General features: G+C 41.9%; 1 protein-coding gene across 1 annotated transcript in view; it reads right to left on the bottom strand.

Moving 5' to 3' along the window:
• COL13A1 (collagen type XIII alpha 1 chain) overlaps positions 1-11,913 on the bottom strand; it is a gene marked incomplete at its 3' end in the record, with an annotated part of 202,270 nt that extends 190,357 nt beyond the window's left edge. The window contains exon 1 of the mRNA XM_083364798.1: positions 11,438-11,913. Within this exon, the coding sequence (XP_083220924.1) occupies positions 11,438-11,749 (312 nt within the window). The 5' untranslated portion in view covers positions 11,750-11,913. The remainder of the gene's footprint in view (positions 1-11,437) is intronic.
• Positions 11,914-21,816: the final 9,903 nt, after the last annotated feature.

Below are 21,816 nucleotides of genomic sequence, written 5' to 3'. Positions count from 1 at the left end.
TATGAGATGTGTGAGTTCCGGCACCTTTTTCTTTTACAATAAAAGCACTGACTCTACCTGTGTTTAGGCCTGCATTCATTGCTAAAGGCACCGTTCTCTGTCTCTTTTCACTACACTGCCCCTAAACCATGCCAAAAATGCTAAAAGTTGCAAAAGTTTTTGCAGTGTTTGAACCATTCCCAGGTTTTTGTCCAAACATGCACAGATGTTAAATGATAATAACATCAAAATTTTAGATGTTTTCTTTCTTGTGTCACAGTAGGAAATCCCAGCCAATTGCACTCTACTCTGAGAGAAAGTTGCCCTTTCTCTTTGAAAACTTGGCCAATGCCTTAAATGTTAATGGCTTGGTTTGTCTTTTTCTCAAACCTTCCATAAAGGCCAAGGAATTTTGCTTTATGGGAAGCCAGGCTCCTTTCAATACCTCCTTCTATAGCGTTCTTACTCTGCAAACACATTTGTCAGGAAAACATTGAGTACACATTCCGGGTTGGCAGAAAAACTGGCCGGTTGCTTCATCTGGTTGAGAAACAAGATCCTTTGGGAAACTAGATCCTCCCTAAGCTTCTTTCTATGAAGGAGGTAATCGCTCTGAAGGAAGTAAAAGAATTTCATTATGGATCTTGATGAGAGTGAGCTTGGATTTTTCTTCTTCTATGGTATAAGGAATCTCATCAGGAGCAAAGTGTTGATACCTGCCTCAACCTAGTTCTTGACTTTTTTTACCTTTTTCTAATTTCAAAATCACCTTTCTGCTTACCGCATCACAGCATTCTCCTCAGAGGCTGTATCTCCTTCATAGCATTGCCTGAAATGACCACGTAACCATGCGTAATTGTATAGCCGTACCTGGTCATTCCAAGGAGTGCTGCACAGGAATAGGAAAGTTTCTGTATGAGGCAGAGAGGGAGGAATTTGTATATCTAGGCCAGGGATCTTCAAACGTGGCCCTTTTATGACTTGTGGACTTCAACTCCCAGAATTCCTCAGCCAGCATGCCTGGCTGAGGAATTCTGGGAGTTGAAGTCCACAAGTCATAAAAGGGCCAAGTTTGAAGACCTCTGATCTAGCCAGTATGTTTTGCTATGGAGAAAAGACGCAGTTGAAAGTTCCAAGTACTCAAGTATTTTTGAAAGTAAATAAATAAAAAAAGCTATCTGCCCCAAACTGAACAGCAGGTTTACATCCTAACATTTCATAGAAAAATCAGAAAGTGACATCAGAAATATATTTGTTTATGAGGGGATTTGCACCTGCCCCATTCCATAGAACTGGGGCAATTCACATAAATTCAGAACAAGAAATAAACAGTACATTAACATTTGAAATTAGTTAAATCAAACGATAAAAAAGACAAGACTAACATCAAGCTAAATATGGCCAGCACTGCCATCTTAAGTCCTGCACCCATGGCAAAAAGCACTGTTTTCACCACTTTCCTAAAAGTTAAGAAAAGGGGGACCAACAACTTCAAAGTGCTAGGGAGCCATAGAGATGACAATGTCCAGTCTTCAATCCCTGTGACATCAAGTCCTTTCTACATTGCACAGGACAAGCAAAATCTCCCCATAGCAAAAAGTAATAATTCTGCCTTGGTAATCCTCTATCACCATCCTGGCAGTCGGCATTCTAATAATATATTTATGTGGATGACCAATAATTATAGTATCCAAAGTCTGAAACTCTTTAGTTATTATGGCTAGAAGCAGTGGAAGCTACATTCTCCAAGAATTCTTTTAATTGCACTTAAAGTTACCTAAACCAGTGTTTTTCAACTTCAGCAACTTGCATGGGCTGGGTGATTCTGGGAGTTAAAGGCTACATGTCTTAAAGTTGCTGAAGCTAAGAATCACGGATCTATACCAATGGCCATTGCCATGATTTGGAGCAACAATTGTCATATATGAATGAGGTTTGCCTTAATGATGTACTTCCTTTCCCCTATGCTAAGCATCTGATAGTCAGTATATCTGCATTCTAAAGTTAACAAGAAAGGGAATTAAAAAAAACCCACACATCTTTTTTCACAGCTATAAGAAAACACAATAGAAATATTTTATACTGTTCATTTCATTGAGATAATGGGTAGGATACATCATTTGCAGAGTACACAAGGGTGACTTACAACAATGTGATCAAAGCTGCACCAGATCTTTACATGTGTTGAACATGTGATTCATGTAAAACCAAGGGAAGATTTCAATCATACTATTGTGGCCACCATCTTGCCTTTTTACCTTATTCCAAGCCACCCCCTAAACATATGAATGAACGTACAGTACAGAAATGTACTCATGTAGCTTGAGAATGTCATCGTCCTATCTATGGGCAGCATTAATAAGGAGAATTGCTCAGTCCAAGATATAATCAGGGAGATTAATGGGATTCAAATGTACTTACAGTATATTTGCCTGCCATATGCTGAGGATGTCAGAAGGAAGGAAGGAAGGAAGGAAGGAAGGAAGGAAGGAAGGAAGGAAGGAAGGAAGGAAGGAAGGAAGGAAACTCTATGCTATTTGATGCTATCTCTCCCTTAAATACCTCATTTTTAATACTGTGTTTTAGTTGAACAGTGTGAACTTTGCAGCTGTAAAAGTAATTAAGAGAATATCAGGAGGCACGTCTGCTGTTCATGAGCATGTGATGGTGTAAGAACTGAGAACCTGGAAGAGAGAAAGTGTTTAAGAGTCTGCTGGGGGCAAGTGACTCCATCCGTGTGTTTTTCTCGGTCCCAGTCTGATATCCATCATTCTCAACCACCCATCCCCATTGGTAATTTCCTATCCTGTTGTTTCCGTTCCCTTTCTGATTACTTCGCATTTCTTGCCCTGTGTCTTTTACCTTTGCATTTCATACGTGTCTCCTTCCTCTGTGTCAGCCTTTCATCTGATTGTTGTGGGAATAACAGGATATCAGAGGTGGAAGGGACCTTGGATGTCTTCGAGTCCAAACCCCTGCTCAAGCAGGAGACCCTATGCCATTCCAGACAAGTGGCTGTCCAGTCTCTTTTTAAAAATCTCCAGTGACGGAGCGCCCACAGCTTCTGAAGGCAAAGCTATTCCACTGGTTAATTTGCAGGACCGTCTGCTGCCAGGAATGACTGCCCATCGCCCTGTGCGCTCACACAGGGAGGGCCTCTTCAGGGTGCCGTCGGCCAGACAATGTCGACTGGCGACCCCCAGGGGGAGGGCCTTCTCTGTGGGGGCACCTGCCCTTTGGAATCAACTCCCCTTGGAGCTCCGGATGGCCCCGGATCTCCGTTCCTTTCGTCGCGACCTTAAAACATGGCTTTTTCAACAGGCCGACCTGGACTGATGGAAGGGAGGTTTTCTTAATATTGTTTTATTGTTTTTTTAATTGGACTATTTATGGGATAATTTGATTTAAGACCTTTTAATGTTTGTATTTTGTGTTTTTATCGTTAGCCGCCCTGAGTCCTTTGGGAGATAGGGCGGCATACAAATCCCATAAATAAATAGATAGATAGATAGATAGATAGATAGATAGATAGATAGATAGATAGATAGATAGATAGATAGATAGATAGATAAATAAATAAATAAATAAATAAATAAATAAATAAATAAATAAATAAATAAATAAATAAATAAATGTTCTCAATGTTAGGAAATTTCTTCTTAGTTCCAGGTTGCTTCTCTCCTAGATTAGTTTCCATCCATTGTCTTGCTTTCTGGTGCTTTGGAAAATAAGTTGATCCTCTCCATTATGTGGCAGTCCCTCAAATATTGGAACACTGCTATAAATGTCTCTCCTAGTCCTTCTTTTCACTAGACTAGACATACCCAATTCCTGCAATCATTCTTCATATGTTTTAGCCTCCAGCCCCCTAAATCATCTTTGTTGCTCTTTTCTTCATTTTTTCCAGAGTCTCAGTCCCTCCAGAAAGGATTCACTACTCTCTGTATTATTCTGCTCTGACCTACTGCAGTAACTGTAGTGAAACGACTACAATGACATCAGGATCTAATTTAATAATCCATGTTTTCCATTAATGTGGGGCAATGTCTTTTGGCCTTATATGTTTTGTGATCTTCCTGCAAATCTTTGACTGGATAGGCAAATAATAGTGATCAAACAATGCTTATTTGCTATTGCTAATTACCCCCTGCAATGCATCACAAAAAAGGAAATGGTGGGCATTTTCTGCAAGATGTTGAAAAGTTCCCTGGAGAGTGAAGAACACACATAAGGCTCCCATACATACTGAAGGTAATCTTTAGCTCACAATTTCTGAAAACTTATCAAAATTCTGCAATGCTGATGCATTGTAGGAAGACAAGCATATTAGTCTATGGTAGCTGAAAATCAGAAGCAGTCTGCTTTTCAGACTAATACATTTTATTGAAAGGCATAGACTTGCATAGGGGAAAAAATTCTGCCCCTTTGATCAATATGGATAACATTAAAAAATTGCTTCTAAGTCAGATAACCAGCTTGCTCAGTTGGTTACTCTGTTTCAAACACAACAATCAAAATACAAAATATAAAGTAATTATTTTTAAAATATAGATGAAAATCACTCCTAAAGTTAATTAACAATTCAAAGCTTGGTGGAAAGAGGGAGTATGGCTATCTTTCTAAAGGTGGAAAGAGTGTGGGTCAAATGCAGCTGCTAAGCGGTTGAGTTCCATAGCCTGGGGGTGGCCCAGAAGAAGACTCTGCAATAAACTCAGTAAAAGAGCTCTTCTGCATCATAATATCTAGGCAAGACCCATTACAGGAGAGTCATTTCCTCAGATATTTGTCCCTGAAACTGTTAGAGCTCACGGTAACTTCTCAGATTCTTGACCAAAGCAGGTCTTTCTACACAATCATAATATGTTCTTCAAATGAGCCTTGGTGGAGCAGTGGGCTAATGCCTCCTTAAGTAACACCAGCTGCCTGCAATTATTGCAGGTTCGCATCCCACCAGGCTCAAGGTTGACTCAGCCTTCCATCCTTCCGAGGTAGGTAAAATGAGGACCCAGATTGTTGGGGGCAATTAAGCTGACTTTGTAATAATGCCGCTTGGGTTGTGTGTGAAAGCCCTAATAAGCAGGCATATACATAGAATGAAGGCTACTGTTAGGTTTGTAAGCCGCCCTGAGTCTTCAGAGAAGGGCGGGATATAAATGGAATTTAAAAAAAAAATATTGGACACCTGTTAACAATCTAACATTTTGCATCCTTTCTGCTTCTGGATTCTTGTCAATGGTAACCCCATTGTAAAAGTGCAAGTTAATATATAGGTAGCTGTTGCTAAATACCCTTGGCTCAGGAATGTCACTACTGACCAATAGATGCCAATATGGAATAATTTTGAAGGTGCAATTTTGAAGGTGGAGACCCATGTTCTGCTCCATCCTGAAAGCTCACTGAGTGACTTTCTTTCAGCCCACATTACCTCCTAAGGCCAAATATGAGGAGTGCTTTACACAATGCCTTATTAGAAATCTAATAAATATATACATCTCTGTCTACTTCACGAGATTTTGCTCTTGCTATTCTATTTTGGGTTAGCATTTCTCACACATCTTTTCACCCTTGTTGTTCTTGCCAACTTTTCATTTGGCCTTGTCCCTGTAACTTTGGGGCTCCATCCCATATCTTCTTGGGCTTGTTTCGGTAGCTACTGGTGGCCAGGACCTCTAAAGATCCAAGGCTAATATCCCTTTTTCTTCAGAAGAAGGTTGGCTCAGAGTCTGAGAGGATAATGTATCTTAAAACAAAGATAGATAGCCAGGGATATGATTTTGGGTCAGTTTGATCCTTCATATACTAAGCTTGTACTTGGAGAGACTTATCTTAGAAAATTATAATAATAAACTGCCCAAGCAACAGAGGAACAAAAGATCAGCACCTATTTGACAAGATGATTTTGGAAAACATCAAGAGAAGGGAGAGCAACCTGAATATATCTTGGATTGATTTCAAGAAGGCATTTGACTCCCTGTCCTATGATTGGATAATCAAGTGCCTAGCTATAACAGGAGTCAGTAGAAACAGGAGAAGCTTTGTGCAAAAATCAATGGCACAATGGAAGACACGGTAGTTGGTCAATGGTGATAGACTGTATGACATTGCACAATCATTAGTGGTCACTTGCAAAAGGCACCTTCAAATTGGAAGAGCTTACATCCTGTGATGATGCTTTTAATATTATTAAGCAACATCCCAGGTCCTTGAGAAGGACTTGATAGATGGACAAAAATGCCAAGTGTACTTTAAACTCTGGCTGACTGTATGGCTAATAATAATAATAATAATAATAATAATAATAATAATAATAATAATAATAATAATAATAATAATAATAATAATAATAATAATAATAATAATAATAATAATAATAATAATAATAATAATGATGATGATGATGATGATGATGTATTATAAAAATACAAGAAGGCCACCTGAAGAGACTAGAAGTATTTGAAATGTGGATTTACAGGCGGCTGTTACGTATAAGCTTCGTTGACAAGATCAGAAATGAGGAGGTGATAAGCCACCTGGGAAAGCCAAAGGAAATCATCAAAACAATTAAAAAATGAAAGTTAGAATATTTTGGGCACGTGATGTGACACCCAGAAAAATACGGCATACTCCATTTAATCCCCCAGGGAAAGATTGAAGGCAAATGAGGTCCAGGCAGAAGAAGAACATCATGGCTTCAAAATCTAAGGGACTGGTTTGGACAAAACTTGGCAGCACTTTTTTGTGCGGCTGCTGATAAAAACAGGATCGCCAACATGATTGCCAACATCCGATGACAGATATGGCAGAAGAAGAAGAAGAAGGAGAAGGAGAAAGAGAAGAAGGAGAAGGAGAAGGAGAAGGAGAAGAAGAAGGAGGAGGAGGAGGAGGAGGAGGAGGAGGAGGAGGAGGAGGAGGAGGAGGAGGAGGAGAGAAGAAGAAGAAGAAGAAGAAGAAGAAGAAGAAGAAGAAGAAGAAGAAGAAGAAGAAGAAGAAGAAGAAGAAGAAGAAGAAGAGAATCCTCAAACTTCTCTCATTTAAAATAAGAATCTATTTTATAACCTCAGAATTTTTCACCCTAACCTACATCTTACACTGTACCACAGTTGATGGGCCCAGTCTCCTGGTCTCCATTTCTGTGATTTTGCATCTAAATATTGCCACTCTTCTTTCACTAGTCTGCCCACGCAGAGGGACACACCCAGCACCCTTCAGCTATGTGGAATTGGGACTTCCAACGGCTTATCTAGGATGATGGGTGGCCACTCTGCCTGTAATGACTCAAAGTTTCATTGTACACATCTGGAAGGCACCAGCTTGGGAAGATGTGCTCTGCTTTCAAATCCTGCCATCTGTTTGTTCCTCCTAAAAATACATGATTAATTAAGGGGGGCGGGGAATCCATGTTCTTAGAGGATGAGAAATAATGATAATCAGTTGAATGGCAATATTTTATTACATCATATGCTTTGTGGATACCGAAGAGCAGATGGTAAGGACATGGAGGAACACCCTCCCCTACTCCCTCTCCAACTCCCCAAAATAAGAAGAGAAATACTTTTCTACCATAAGCACAATTCAATCCAATGTTATTCACCGCACCGCTTAGTCAGCAAATTACATAAAAAGGAAAGGAAAAGTTCAAAATTAGATGAGCACGAATAAAGATATGCACTTCTCTGTCTTTGATCTAGCAATCCCCTGCCACAGCCTTGATGTTAAATAATGAACCTTTGCAGCAATGTAGATTATTAAAATATTTATCAGCAAGCAGAAAGTTGGCATACAAACTGCTTGTTCAGGAACTGCTTCTACATGGAAAAATAAAACAATTTCATATAAAATCTTTAATATAAAAGAAGATGCCTTATTGATTCTCTCTTATGTGCTGCAAGGGCAGAGGTCAAGAACCCTTGAAAGTTTGCAATATCTACCTTGTAACTGTAGCAAGGGCAAAAGAGAATGCTATAAGAACCAGACAGGTGTACAGGTAGTCCTCAATTTATGTCCATAATTAGACCCGGAATCACCATTGTAACTTGCAGCAGTCATAAGGCAAACAATCAAATGAACGGACCTGATTTTTAAGAAACTTTTTGCAGAGGTCATTAAGGGAATGCGGTGGTCATTAAGCTAATCCATTTTACCCGATGAGCCTTTTTGGCTGGAAACTAGCAGAAAATGTTGAACATTGTGATCACAAGTCTGCAGGATGATGCAAATGTCCCTAAAGGTGAGCCAGTCGCCAAGTGCCCAAAACGTGATCACGAGATTGTGGGTGTGGGTGTGGCTTCGAAAGCAGGTCATAAGTAACTTTTGGGAGGGTGGTCCATTGTTATTTCACGTAGTCATTAAGCAACTGGTTGTAAATCAAGGATTATCTATAGGGGTTAAGGCATCAGGTTAAAAACTGGGAGACCATGAGTTCTAGTCCTGCCTTAGGTATGAAAGCCAGCTGGGTGAATTTGGGTCAGTCACTCTCTATCAGCCCTAGGAAGAAAGCAAACAGCTTCCAAAAAAACTTGCATCAAAAGATTTGTGTTTGGTAACCAGTAATCAGTTCCAATTTGAGGCATTAAATTCCAAAATTCAGAAGGGATTTATCTTTGGCCAGGTTTAATGCCTCCCAACAGCTGTTTGTACAGTACAATATGCCATAGCATCTCCTCCAATTTTTCTTAGCTACTTTAAACTGTGTTTCTCTTTTTTATTTTACTTAGGTGTGATCTTTGTTTTATTTGCTCATCTAATAAAGGCTGATTGGTTGATTGACTGATTGAGTGAGTGAAATTATACTGCAACTTAGTTTAGCCTGATAAAGGTTGCACAAAATGGCCTGAGAAAGCCCATTAAAAAAAGGAGCTTCAGCTTAAGGGATTTCTTGAGAAGAGCACTCCAGGTGACAAGTGACACATTTAAGCCAATAATGAAATATTATTAGCCTAATTCTGGTTTTAGCTCTGGTCAGCCCTGTTTCTACCTAAGAGCTGGCATTTGAGATGTGCTCTGGAGTACCAAATATGGAGTTAAGGAATTTGGACTAAACAGGTTCCAGCAGACTAAAATTAGACTATGGACCGATAGTTGCTCCAAATAATAGTTGTGCTAAACCCTTTGCCTTGTGTGTCATGATATCATAGACTGCTGTGGTAGTTCATTGGGCCAGATTACAATGTAATCAGCTCAATTGTCTTGCACAGATCCATCCATATAGTCTGCACCAACACCATCTGGATTCTAAACTTATGATCCATGGAACATTTCACAGGAACTTATCACCAGGCATTAAGCAAGAAAAAAAAAAGAATGCCCTCAAAATTTTATGGCAAGAATCCTTTTCTCAGGAGCTACAAGTTGTAGAGTTTCCACTCAAAATTATCATGCAGGATGAATGCATTTGTCAGATATCAGATATCTCCAAGAAAGAATTCAACAAATCAGAATATACCGTAATAACAGAGCATCTTTCAATTGTCAAGTGATCTAAGGGGTTCTCACTCACCACCCACGATGAACAGGGAAAAAAAATCCACAGAGCTGATTCTTTTTTTCTGGTGTTTATAGATCTGAAATATTTACATCCACATTTTTACACATAATACTTCATGGCAGCATTCCAGTATAACACGCTTGTCAGAAAGCAGGAGAGCAGGGGAGAATATTACTGAACAATCCTAACTTTTAGCTTCTAGCTATTTAGGTCAAATTATACAATTGTTTTCAACAGAGCGGGAAACCTTACTCCTAACTAACTCCCCTTTGTAGAAGCAACTGTTGAGTATGCCATTGTAAGACTGGTTTGCACAAATACATTATCTTACCATACCAAGTAATCTTTGAGGTTTACAAAAAGTTGATTCCAAGGTTTAGGAGGGAACACCACCATATTATAATCTTTGCCAATCTTGTGCACTTTAGGCTGTTTTGTTTATTTTAGTCCCCAAGAATGCCGTCTGGAGGAGTCATGCTGCCTGCAGGTATCATGATATTGATCTCCAACCCAAACAGTGACCCTCCAAGTATTTGGACTCATTCATGCCCAGCTAAAAAGGTTCTTCAGAATGAACTCTGCCTGAAACCCAAAGGAGGCGCTGCTCTATGACCATGAATGAACTCAGGGTCCAACTATGTGTAAACTGGCTTCATCTGCTCATGTGATTGATGAGGTGAAAATGATGGTACATAACCATCAGTAAACCTAACAGACATTACCAAGGCAGAGTGGAGTGGTGGGAATTTTCCTGTGATTGGCTTGGAGTAGCCAATCTTTGGGGCTCTGTAGGTGGTCCTGCCAATTTCTGGCAGGGCACTTATTTATGCATTGTCCCACCTCCTCAGAGATTTTGTAAACAGATCATCTCTTATTTCATTGTTAATCTCCACCAACCACCCCCCATGAAGTTCTTAGCAATAAGAGTTCTTCTTCCTCTTAGGAAAGCCTTGCCAAGGCATTGTTTCTTTGTGTCCCATATTAGTTTCCAAAATAACATCTGCAAACAAGGAATCTGGATGGCAAAGCAGAGCAATCTCTTCTCACAGCTGGCTAGCAAGCAAGAAGGAACTGAGGTGCCTCTTACTAACTGCCTAATCCCATTTGTTTTCCCATTTATCTGATCCACTCTCAAGGCTGCATTTGGCTTCTGTTGCTAGCAATTGTCTTGCTGGATATTTTATTGAATCACATTGTCTTCAAATTATACACTTCATGTGCTGCTGCTGGCTGTTTCCAATTTGGCTACTATCAGTTCTGAAAGCTTCCAGTCACCGGGTGTGAAGTTGCATCAATTGCAACATGAAGTCACTTGTGCTGAATCTTCATTTTTAAATAAAAGTGGTGCCCAGAATCTGATACGTTCCTAAGCTTGCAAGGTATTATTTATCATGCATTTATTACATTTCTATTCCACCTAAAAGTGGTGTCTATTGTTTGCCTCCACTCAGGTTTAGCCTCAGAACCACCCTTGTGAATTAGGATAGGTCGAAATTAATCTAAGGTTACTTAGGATCACCAGGCTAAGTGGCAACTTCAATTTGGCAGATATTCCCAGCCCTGGTTCAGCCTACGAAGAACTAAGCCGCAATTTAGGAAAATTCTATATGCAACTGACTTCCATGAAGACAAGCCCAGGCTCCAGTTGGATATATAGAAATGGGTTAATGTAACTCTATTTTATCCTCCTAATGTATTGCTCAAAGTACCGATCTATTTCAGAGGGGGAGCAACATAAAAGGGGATAATCTAATTACAAGCTGTCTAGGGAAGCTCAGGCAGGCTGTCAAAACAGACGTGAAATCCCAAGCACCAGAGAAGGAGAGAACCAGAAGATTTCTCCCACTTTGAGCACTTTTTATCCAATGCATCATTTGTTTAAAAGCATCCCACTGGGGGGGGGGGGAAAGCCTGACTTTGTACGGAGGCAACAGGCAGTTTAGTATACATATGTGAAAATGAAAGAGCACAGACCTCAGCAAGCAGTTGGTCAATTCTTCCCAAAATAGCTGTCTCCATTTGGTCTGCGGAGAGGCAGGCAGCCGGGAGCGGAGTGGATCTGTCCACCTCCAAATGCGAAACCCTGGACTGCAGATCTGATGTCCTGAAGTACAGCAAGAGGCTCAGCACCAAAGAAAGTAAAGAGATTCCAGGCAGCCCCGAGCTCAGCAGCAGAGGTACCATACAGCATCTTTCTCCATCTCCTCCCGTCCTGGGATGTGTGAGGCAACCGGTCTCCAAGCTACCAGGAGCGGCCCCTTTGCAGCTCTTCTCTTCTACCACCATTCCTTCCCTGGCCTGAGAGGCAATAAATTAAAATAAATACTGAATAAATAAAACAGGGATCTTCCTCCCAGAAGCCCGTGATCCGAGATGCAGGAAAGGGCACCACCATCCAGAAGACTCCCCAGAGCCACTGAAGAGAAGAAGGAGAGGTAGCAAGCCGAAACAAAAATGGATGTAGAACCAAGTTGGTGGGGGAAGGAATGGATGTATATGTGTGTGTGTGTGTGTGTGTGTGTGTGTGTGTGTGTGTGTGTTTTCTCAAAGAGGGGGAGTAAAAATCAAAAGTTCTTTTGAGAAGACACAAAGTTGCAGTTGTTGCATATATATATATATATATATTTCCTTTTAAGCTTCCTTTATTGTTGCTGATCTTCCTCCTCCCACCCTCTTGGTCAGATGGTCAGATCCTGTGTGGAATAGGCAACAGTCTGCGCATATAGGTCCCCATTAGAGAGAGGTAATTCTCAACTGATTGCACATTGCAGTGTGACTGTTCCTGATTTCTCTGTAACATGACACCCTCTCTCTCTCTCTCTCTCTCTCACACACACACACACACACACTGTCTCAGATGAGTTGGCTGCACGCTGTTTCCCAAAGCAAGTTCTCCTGTTCTCTCTGCAATGATTTATTTATTTATGCAAAACCACTGGGTGGGATTGGATTCTCGGCTCCCGCCTACTGTGAAGCCCACCAGTCCCTAAAGGACTTACTGCAGTCATTTATAGCTGCGAATAAGCTATGGTAAGGATAAGGGGTAAGATTCAGGCTGCAGATCCCCTTCTTCACAACCACCGGCTTGATACCAGGTTAGGTAAAAATCATGTGGCCTTGTCTGAATGTTCCTTATCATCATAGAACAGTGGTCCCCAACCCGCAGTCCGTGGACCAGTACCGGGCCAGGGCATGCCAGCAACTGGTCCACACAAACAAACAAGCGGGATGCAGGCAGCACACAAAACCATGCACCCCCTCCAGTCCGCAGAAAAACCTCTCTCCACGGAACTAGTCCCTGGTGCCCAAAAGATTGGGGACCTCTGTCATAAAAGACATTAGCATCTTCCTGGCTCACTGTTCCAGACAGCTCTGAGATTTTATTGACTGACACCAACTGAGAAGTAATAAACTTTGGCCAGTGGATCTGCATTTTCAGTCTGATTTACCATGAAGTCGTTGGTCTTTTGTATGCAGGGCTCCCGGCGTCTGCATTCTTTTTGGCATGTTGGCATTACACACACCATGAAGGAAGTTATTAATCCAAACTCCAGCCTGTAATGAGCAGCACAGAGGTGTAGGATCTGGATTTATGGGACTTTCTGCTGAACTTGGCATAAATATAGTTTTCAAGTAAATTCTGGGTAAGATTAAAGAACGGATTCTCCATTATGCTAATCATGTCATGGCAAAACATATCCAGGGTTCACAGAGAAGCAGAGGATCCACAATCCTGTTCCAAACTTTCACTGATCCTAATAATGTTGGTAACTGCCAGTCTGCTGACTAATTTTACAGAAATGTATCCACCGTCTTAGATAGAAGGAAAATGAATATAATGAATAAAACAAGCTATCCCATCCGTTAACAGGTTTTAAATGCAATTTATGCATGAAAGGCGACAGATTGTGTAATGTGATGCAACCTTGGCACCTTTAAATTTAATTGGGTCTGGTAGTACTTAGACTAAGTTGAAGCTAGACACAAATGGCTTTCAAAAATTCTCCACCACAACTGGGGGACACTGAAAGTCGGTGAATGATTTCTCCAAACTTCTCAGACAGTTCTGCACTTCAGCAGTCGCAAAAGCACCATTAGCCCCCCCCCCAAAAAAAAAAACCTCAAAGGGGGAGGGGGGAATTTATTCCTGAGGGTTTCACTTGGGCTTAACAACAGTCTAGGAAGCCAGAGAGGCTCCAGACTGCTGGGGAGATGTTTGTAAAATGAAAGACAGAATGTTCGTGTTCAGCGCTTGGCCCCCTCACAATGAAACACATGCAAGAACAGCACGTTCCATTCATCGGGACCTTTGAGAAAACTTCCTCTTTTGAAATAATTTCTGTAGCATTGCTTTCCTTTCTTTTGACGAATGAAATGAAAATGAAAGCAAATGCAGGACAAAGCAAGGAAGTAAATCATCACTGAGTTAAGTGAAGGAGAACCTCTGTTACCTCTGTTGGGTTTTTTTTTTCCTTCCGTTTTTATAACGTTGGTGGTCTCCTAAAACTTAGTGAGAAATGTCCCTCAAACATGGAAATATGGATGGAAAGTGGCATAGAAGAAGCATACAGCTGACACAAGGAGGAAGTTTGGAAGCTGTCTTGTGTCTTACATTTCCTTTCCAGAGCCTTTGCATTCCTATGCTGTGACTCAGAATCTCTTCTCTTCTCTTCTCTTCTTCTCTTCTCTTCTCTTCTCTTCTCTCTCTTCTCTTCTCTTCTCTTCTCTTTCTTCTCTTCTCTTCTCTTCTCTTCTCTTCTCTTCCCTCCTCTCCCTCCCTCCTCCCCTCCCTCCCCTCTCCCCTCTGCTCCCCTCTCCCCTCCGCTACCCCTCTCCCCTCCCCTCCCCTCCCCTCTCCTCTCCTCTCCTCTCCCCTCCCCTCCCCTCCCCTCCCCTCCCCTCTCCTCTCCTCTCCCTCTCCCTCTCCCCTCCCCCTCCCTCCTCCCCTCTCCTCTCCTCTCCCCTCTCCTCTCCTCTCCTCTCCCCTCCCCCTCCCTCCCTCCCCTCTCCTCTCCTCTCCTCTCCTCTCTCTCCCCTCCCCTCCCCTCCCCTCTCCTCTCCTCTCCTCTCTTCTCTTCTCTTCTCTTCTCCCTTGCCTCTTCTGTCATTTTTTTCTCAGCTAACATACTGATTTTCATGAACAGCCTGTTCCCTCTATCCATCTCTTTTCTTTATTTTCCTTGCCCTGATTAGTATTTATTTAATTATTTATTTATTTATTTATTATTTAAATTTATATACCGCCCTATTCCCGTAGGACTCAGGGCGGTTTACAGGGAAAATTAAAATACATAGCATACAAAATTAAAATCAGTTAAAACTATTAATTAAATTACAGTCCCTGAAGTTAAACTAAAAACCCAATTAAATTAAATTAAATTAAAACCCCTCAGTCTGGCCAAACAGCTCGAAGAACCAGGTTTCATTCCCAAGTCCCGGCCAAAATGAGCGAAGGTCGGGGGGTTTCTTTTCTGCACCTCCAGTGGGTAATGTACTTCCATTATTCCTTTCAGCACTATTCCACTAGAGCTGTTAGGGCAGACATGTCAAACTCAAGGCCCGGGGGCCGGGATCCGGCCCGTGAAGTGGTTTCATGTGGCCCATGAAGCCATCCTGGAAATAGTGAGGGAACGGCCCCCACTGCCTTGGCCCTGGCCCAGAGACCCTCTTTCTGCCAGAGACCCTCAGATCTGTCCCACTCCTGCCCAGGCCCCCATAGGCACCCTTGATACGAACGATGTAGAGCTGGCCATGCCTACCCAGTAGGCCATATGCACTCTAGCCATGCCCACCCAGTAGGCCACACCCACCCAGGGCCACACCCTCCCAGCCACCTGAGGGCAACCGCAATGCTGATGCTGCCCTCAGTGAAATTGAGTTTGACATCCCTGTGTTAGGGTAAAACAAAAAATCTATATCAATAGGAACATGGCCTAGGCATAAGGGTCCCACAATATCTTCTGTGGAAGAAATTGTCAAAAAAACCACAAAACCCCTAGTCAAAATGACGGTTACAGTTTTCATGATTGAAGCCTTTCCCTTTTGCACGCATGTCAACATGTGGTCCTATCTTGATATTTTTACACTTCCCCTGTCCCACAAAATGCCCCTGGGCACAAAGGATCAGGAGTACTAATTCATGAAGAGATACAGTAGATAGATGATAGATTATATACATATCATTGCATCCATGCAAAAACTCAGAAAACATCCTCTAGTAATGCTCCACACTACACCTTGCTGATATAGTGCCAGAAATAGAAGATAGTTTAAATTCTGATAGGACTTCGTGCTCACAGGAGAATGTTGTTGTTAGTTGCGAAGTCATGTCCGACCCATCACGACCCTATGGACAATGTTCCTCAAGGCCTTCCTGTCCTCTACCATCTTCTGGAGTCCATTTAAGCTCACGCCTCCTGCTTCAGTGCCTCCATCCAGCCACCTCATTCTCTGTCGTCCCCTTCTTCTATTGCCCTCAATCTTTCCCAGCATTAGGCTCTTCTCCAGCAAGTCCTTCCTTCTCATGAGGTGGCCAAAGTATTTGAGTTTTAGCTTCAGGATCTGGCCTTCTAAAGAGCAGTCAGGGTTGATCTCCTCTAGGACTGACTGGTTTGATCGCCTTGCAGTCCAAGGGACTCGCAGGAGTCTTCTCCAGCACCAGAGTTCAAAGGCTTCAATTCTTTGGCGCTCAGCCTTTCTTATGGTCCAGCTTTCACTGCCATACATTGCAACTGGGAAGACCATAGCCTTGACTATATGCACTTTTGTTGACACTGTGATGTCTCTGCCAGGAGAATAGAGGGCAGCAAATACCGAGCTGAGAAAGAAAAGAAAAGAGAAAAGAAAAAAAAGAAAAGAAATGTCTAAAAATACCTAGGATGACAAATTAACATCATAGAGAAAAGAAATTTGGTAATGGAGATGATGGAGACAGCTAATGGTGCTTTGTTGGCTAGGACGGAACTAGTCAGTGCTATTTGGTCATAAACATGGCCTGCTCATTTTAATTCAAAGAAAAATGATTACTGATTCAGCAATTTTTGTGCTGCAGGAGGTACATTTTCTCTTAAGAAAGAGGAAGCTCATTATTGTGTAGTGGGTTCTGGACCGCATGGATGACTCCGGACAACAGGGCTCAGCATAATAGACCTTTATTGAAGTTAGCACATGACTGGAGGTAAAGGTAAAGGTTCCCCCGCACATGCGTGCTAGTCGTTTCCGACTCTAGGGGCCGGTGCTCATCTCCGTTTCAAAACCGAAGAGCCAGCGCTTGTCCGAGGACGTCTCCGTGGTCATGTGGCCGGCATGACTAGATGCCAAAGGTGCACGGAATGCTCTTACCTTCCCACCGTAGTGGTCCCTATTTTTCTACTTGCATTTTTACGTGCTTTCGAACTGCTAGGTTGGCAGAAGCTGGGACGAGTAACAGGCGCTCACTCTGCTACGCGGCACTCGGGATTCGACCGGCCAAACTGCCGACCTTCTGATCAACAAGCTCAGCGTCCTAACCCACTGAGCCACCGCATCCCTGTCATGACTGGAGACAAAGGGCTATTAGCCCCTCTTATATACCTAGCCAGGTATACCTGGGACCAATCCCCTTATCTGGATTTCCCACCAAGAACCACCCTGCCAATCCGGACAGGGTACCCTGCCACCTGGTGGTGTTGGTGGCTCAATCCTGTGGAAACATCTGCTATATACTGTACATAACACTCATGGTATACATAAGGAGACTTTGGTGAGCCAAACTCACAAAAAAAGGAAAAGCGCTGTGGGACTTAACTCAGAGGGCATAGGGGCCCTCATAAGATAAAAAGAAAAAAAAAGAATATTAAAAGTTTGCCTATTAGAGGGTCATCAGCTAGAGTCAGGCCAGTTTCTAACTCACCTGACTGAAATAAATGAAGTTCCCAAATCTTTAAGTTTCTTAAATCTAGATGAGAGTCCTTTCAGTATTTAGCAACACAAAGGTGTGCCTTAAGACTTGAACATTGGATGCTATCTAACAAAATAAAATTCAGTGGTGAAAAAAGTAAGGTTCTACATTTTGGCAAGAAAAACCAAATGCACAGGTATAGTATAGGTCAAGGGTAGGCAACCTCGGCTCTTTTATAACTCATGGACTTCAACTCCCAGAATTCCTGAGTCAGCATAGCTGACTCAGGAATTCTGGGAGTTGAAGTCCATGAGTCATAAAAGAGCCGAGGTTGCCTGCCCCTGGTATAGGTGGTACCTTGCTTAATAGTAGCAACTGTGAGAGGGATTTTGGAGTCCTAGTGGACAATCACTTAAATATGCTGCAGCTGCCAAAAAAGCCAACACAGTGCTAGGCTGCTTTAACAGAGGGATAGAATCAAGAGCACGTGTTAATACCACTTTACAATGCCACACTTGGAATACTGCATCCAGTTTTGATCACCATGATGTAAAAAAGATGTTGAGACTCTAGAAAGAGTACAGAGAAGAACAACAAAGATGATCTGGGGACTGGCCTCCATATAAGGAACGGTTGCTGGGATTGGGTATGTCTAGTCTAATGAAGAGAAGGGTGAGGGGTGACATGATAACAGTGTTCCAATGTCTCTGGGGCTGCCACAAAGAAGAGGGAGTCAAGCTATTCTCCAAAGCACCTGAAGGCAGGACAAGAAGCAACGGGTGGAAACTAACCAAAGAGAGAAGGAACCTAGAACTAAGGAGATGTTTTCTGACAGTTAAAATACTTAATCAGTGGAACAACCTGCTCCAGAAGTGGTGAATGCTCCAGCACTGGAAGTTTTAAAGAAGAGACTGGACAGCCATTTGTCTGAAATGGTATAGGTTTTCCTGCCTGAGCAGGGGGTTGGACTAGATGACCTCCAAGATCCCTTCCAACATCATCATCATCATCATCATCATTGTTATTGTTGTTGTTGTTATTATTATTATTATTATTATTATTATTATTATTATTATTATTATTATTATTATTATTATTATTATTATTCCACAATCAAAGAGGGCACTGATGTGGCAAAGGGCACCCTCAAAACAGCAATGGATTGGAGCAACGTCCTCATATGGTAGTAATAATAATACCTGACTTTACAATGAAGCTGCCCCGCTTTCAACACTAGAGTTAGAACAGGTTCCAACTGCTGTGCTGAGATACAGAGGTTTATTTGAAGATTGTGTGGAAAAGGCTCCTCGCACTAAAATATTGGAATTAATTGCTTGAGGCGACGAACCCCTCTTCTTAAGCACAATAGCTCCATTGACCTGAAATCTCTATTGCTTCTTTCTGAATTTTCTGGCCGACACCGTGTCCATTGGGGCCTGTTGGATTCATATAGACCTGCTGATAGAAAGGAGCCTGAGGCTCCTGTGAGGTGTGCTTACTCAAACACACGCTGGAAATTGGCCTCTCAGAGGGAGTTCCCTTCTGACTCCTGGCCTGTCATTTACCGAGTTTAAATGAACGTTTTTGCATGCGGTCTGTGCTGGAAATTGCTGGCAAGGAGACTCGTATCCGTCTCTGGATGGGGGCTCACTTTCAACAGTGTTTTGAAGGAATGGACCTTTGGGGATTTTGTTGAAGAGCCAGAGAAAGATCTGTTTCCCTTCAGTCAAATCAACCTTTGAAGAACCCAAAGCAAGGAGTGTTGTTGTTTTTTCCCCCCTGTGAGCAGACATATCCTTTTTGCAAGCCACTTGTTTTTGTAAACGAGATTTTAGTGTCTGCTTGACAGGAAATCCTTTCTTAATTTCTTCTAATGGGTTCCTTGTCATTTAGCAGCTCAGATGAATGTTGTACTTTTGGTACGCTTAGCAAACATTCTCCTATTAACAGATACCCTCTCTCAACAGCTTTTCATGACTATGCATGATCTACCCTCATATATTGTGAGGTGATGAGGAAATGTTCATTCATTTCTGGAGAACATTTAGTAGATTTTTCCTTAGCTTCCTGACTGAGATATGCAAGAGCGTCAGCAGCATGCTGGTGCTGATGCACCCCATGCTGACAGACGGCATCCTCCCACAACACAATGTAAATGTTAGAAAAAAAGTAGAGAGAGGGCAGGGCTCTGAAGATCCCCACAAGGCAGGGATCCAGGGATAGACTTCTTTCCACTCCCCCCCATGTTAGATAGAACTGGCCCTGGAACAAGAAAGAGAACCACTGCAACATAATGCTTCCTACTACCAGTGCACTAAGCCAGTCCAGAAGGACACCATGATTGATGATATTGAAGACTGCTGACTGATCAAGGAGGGCTGGGATGTATGCATTCCCCTGGCCCAAACCCTCCTGACATCATTCACAAGTGCAACCAAATCTGTATGAATCCCAACCTGAATTCCAACGTAATAGAATCCAGATAGCCCACTTCCTTCAGGATGCTTTGGAATTGCAAACCCACCAGCATCTCCATCTCCACAACATTCTCTGGGGATAGATCACTGCTTCTTTCAGAGCTTGCAGGGTAACCACCACACTCAAGGTTTCTCCACATGGACAAATTTAGGGAGGATAAAGGATGCTTGCAAATTCAAGGCGCTTGTCTTATCATGTCTCATACAGCAGGCACCCAGATAGCCCACCTATTGTCAAAGAACAATAGGACCTGGTGTGCTTGGTTGAGCCTGCACCTTAGTTATCTTTGGTTCCTATGTTTGTTATTTCTTGATTTTTATGTTTTTGTCTTGTTTATCTTGGTTAGCCACCCAAAGTCATGTTTTAAATGGATGGATAGATGGATGGATGGATGGATGGATGAATGGATGGATGGATGGATGGGTAACTGGATGGGAGTTTGCATCAGTTTGGAATCTTATCTGTTATTTTATTCCCCATATTTCCATTCTGGAGAACTCTTTTGGGATCCTTTTATCTTCTGCTCAGGCTTTACCACCCTGAATAATTTGCTAGCATTTAGAAAACATTTATTCCCAATTCTGGTATGAAAAAAATGATGCCCAAAGCAATCAATAGAATGCCCCTAAAAGTTGCTGCCCTATTACAATTATTTATGACTGTATGAACAGCTTAGTTTAATTTGAATTAATTATATACCCAAAGAGAAATATCCCATGTTAAAGGTTTGTCCTGTTCGTCCTCACCCCAATGTATCCATAGCCCAAATGAGATCCTTCCTTAGCCTGAAAGTTTGTATATTCCTATTGTGTTGTGGGTTCTCGACCGCATGGCAAAGCAACAGACAAGTTTCAGCATGGCCACTCTTTATTGGAAAGCTCTGAACTGAACAATAGGGGCTACCTGTACCCCCTTATATACCTGGCTAGGTACACAGGTAGCCAATCCCTTTGTATGATTTTCCCGCTGGGCGCTTATCCGCCAATCCTGTCACGGTACAGCACCACCTGATGGTGACAGTGAGCCATTGCTTGTATTTTATTTATTCCCATACATAACAATTCCTGCTTAGGATCATTTGCAAATATGATAAATAGCCTGATTCCCAATACACGTCCAAAAGGAACCTCACTACTTATTTTCATTAATTATGAGAGCTGTTTATTCCCACTCAACTCCTATTGTTTATTCAGGTATTATGCCCTCTTTTTTCTTCTTATAACTGAAGGTTTTACTCACAAGCCTTTAATGATTGATCATGTATCCAATGGCTACAAGATAGATAGATAGATAGATAGATAGATAGATAGATAGATAGATAGATAGATAGATAGATAGATAGATAGATAGATAGATGTGTGTCTGTGTGTGTGAGAGAGAGAGAGAGAGAGATGATAGGCAAGCTGACAGACAGACATTTTGATAGACATTGGTTTAAGAAAGAATTCTTTGAAAAATCTTAGATGGCAGGAACCTTATTTCTACAAATTTGACACTGCAAGAAAGTTTATATGTGTAATAATGTTTTGCAGAGCACAAAAGAAAGATAACACATTGCAATTCCCAGGTAATTCGTGGAACCTTTTAAAAAAGTAATAATTAACAATAATATTACCTCCCCCTTCTTAAGTTCTTCTATCCTGCCTCACTGTGGCAGGGGGCTCTCTCTGGGCCCGATAAGTGAAAAGCACTGGGAATAATTACCAAGAATAAATAATCCCAGCAGGGTCACCCAAACCATGAAGGTCATCCTAGCTGCCCAGTTAAAGTAAGCAGGCATTTATATTGGACCACAGCAGGGACCATCTCATACTGCACAAGGGAAAGCAATGGAAAAACCACATCTGTATTTTACCAAAAAAACCACAAGGATAGAAAATATTTTAAAAATGATTAACAATATAGTATCAAATGATGGGCGTCTCAGGTTGGATGGCTCTCAACATGCTAACATGAGCTAGAGATATTTCAGAATATTAATGGTATTTATGATGAG

Source organism: Vipera ursinii, assembly GCF_947247035.1.
Source record: "Vipera ursinii genome assembly, chromosome: 5".
NCBI lineage: Eukaryota > Metazoa > Chordata > Lepidosauria > Squamata > Viperidae > Vipera > Vipera ursinii.
This window is presented reverse-complemented; position numbering and strand designations above follow the sequence as displayed.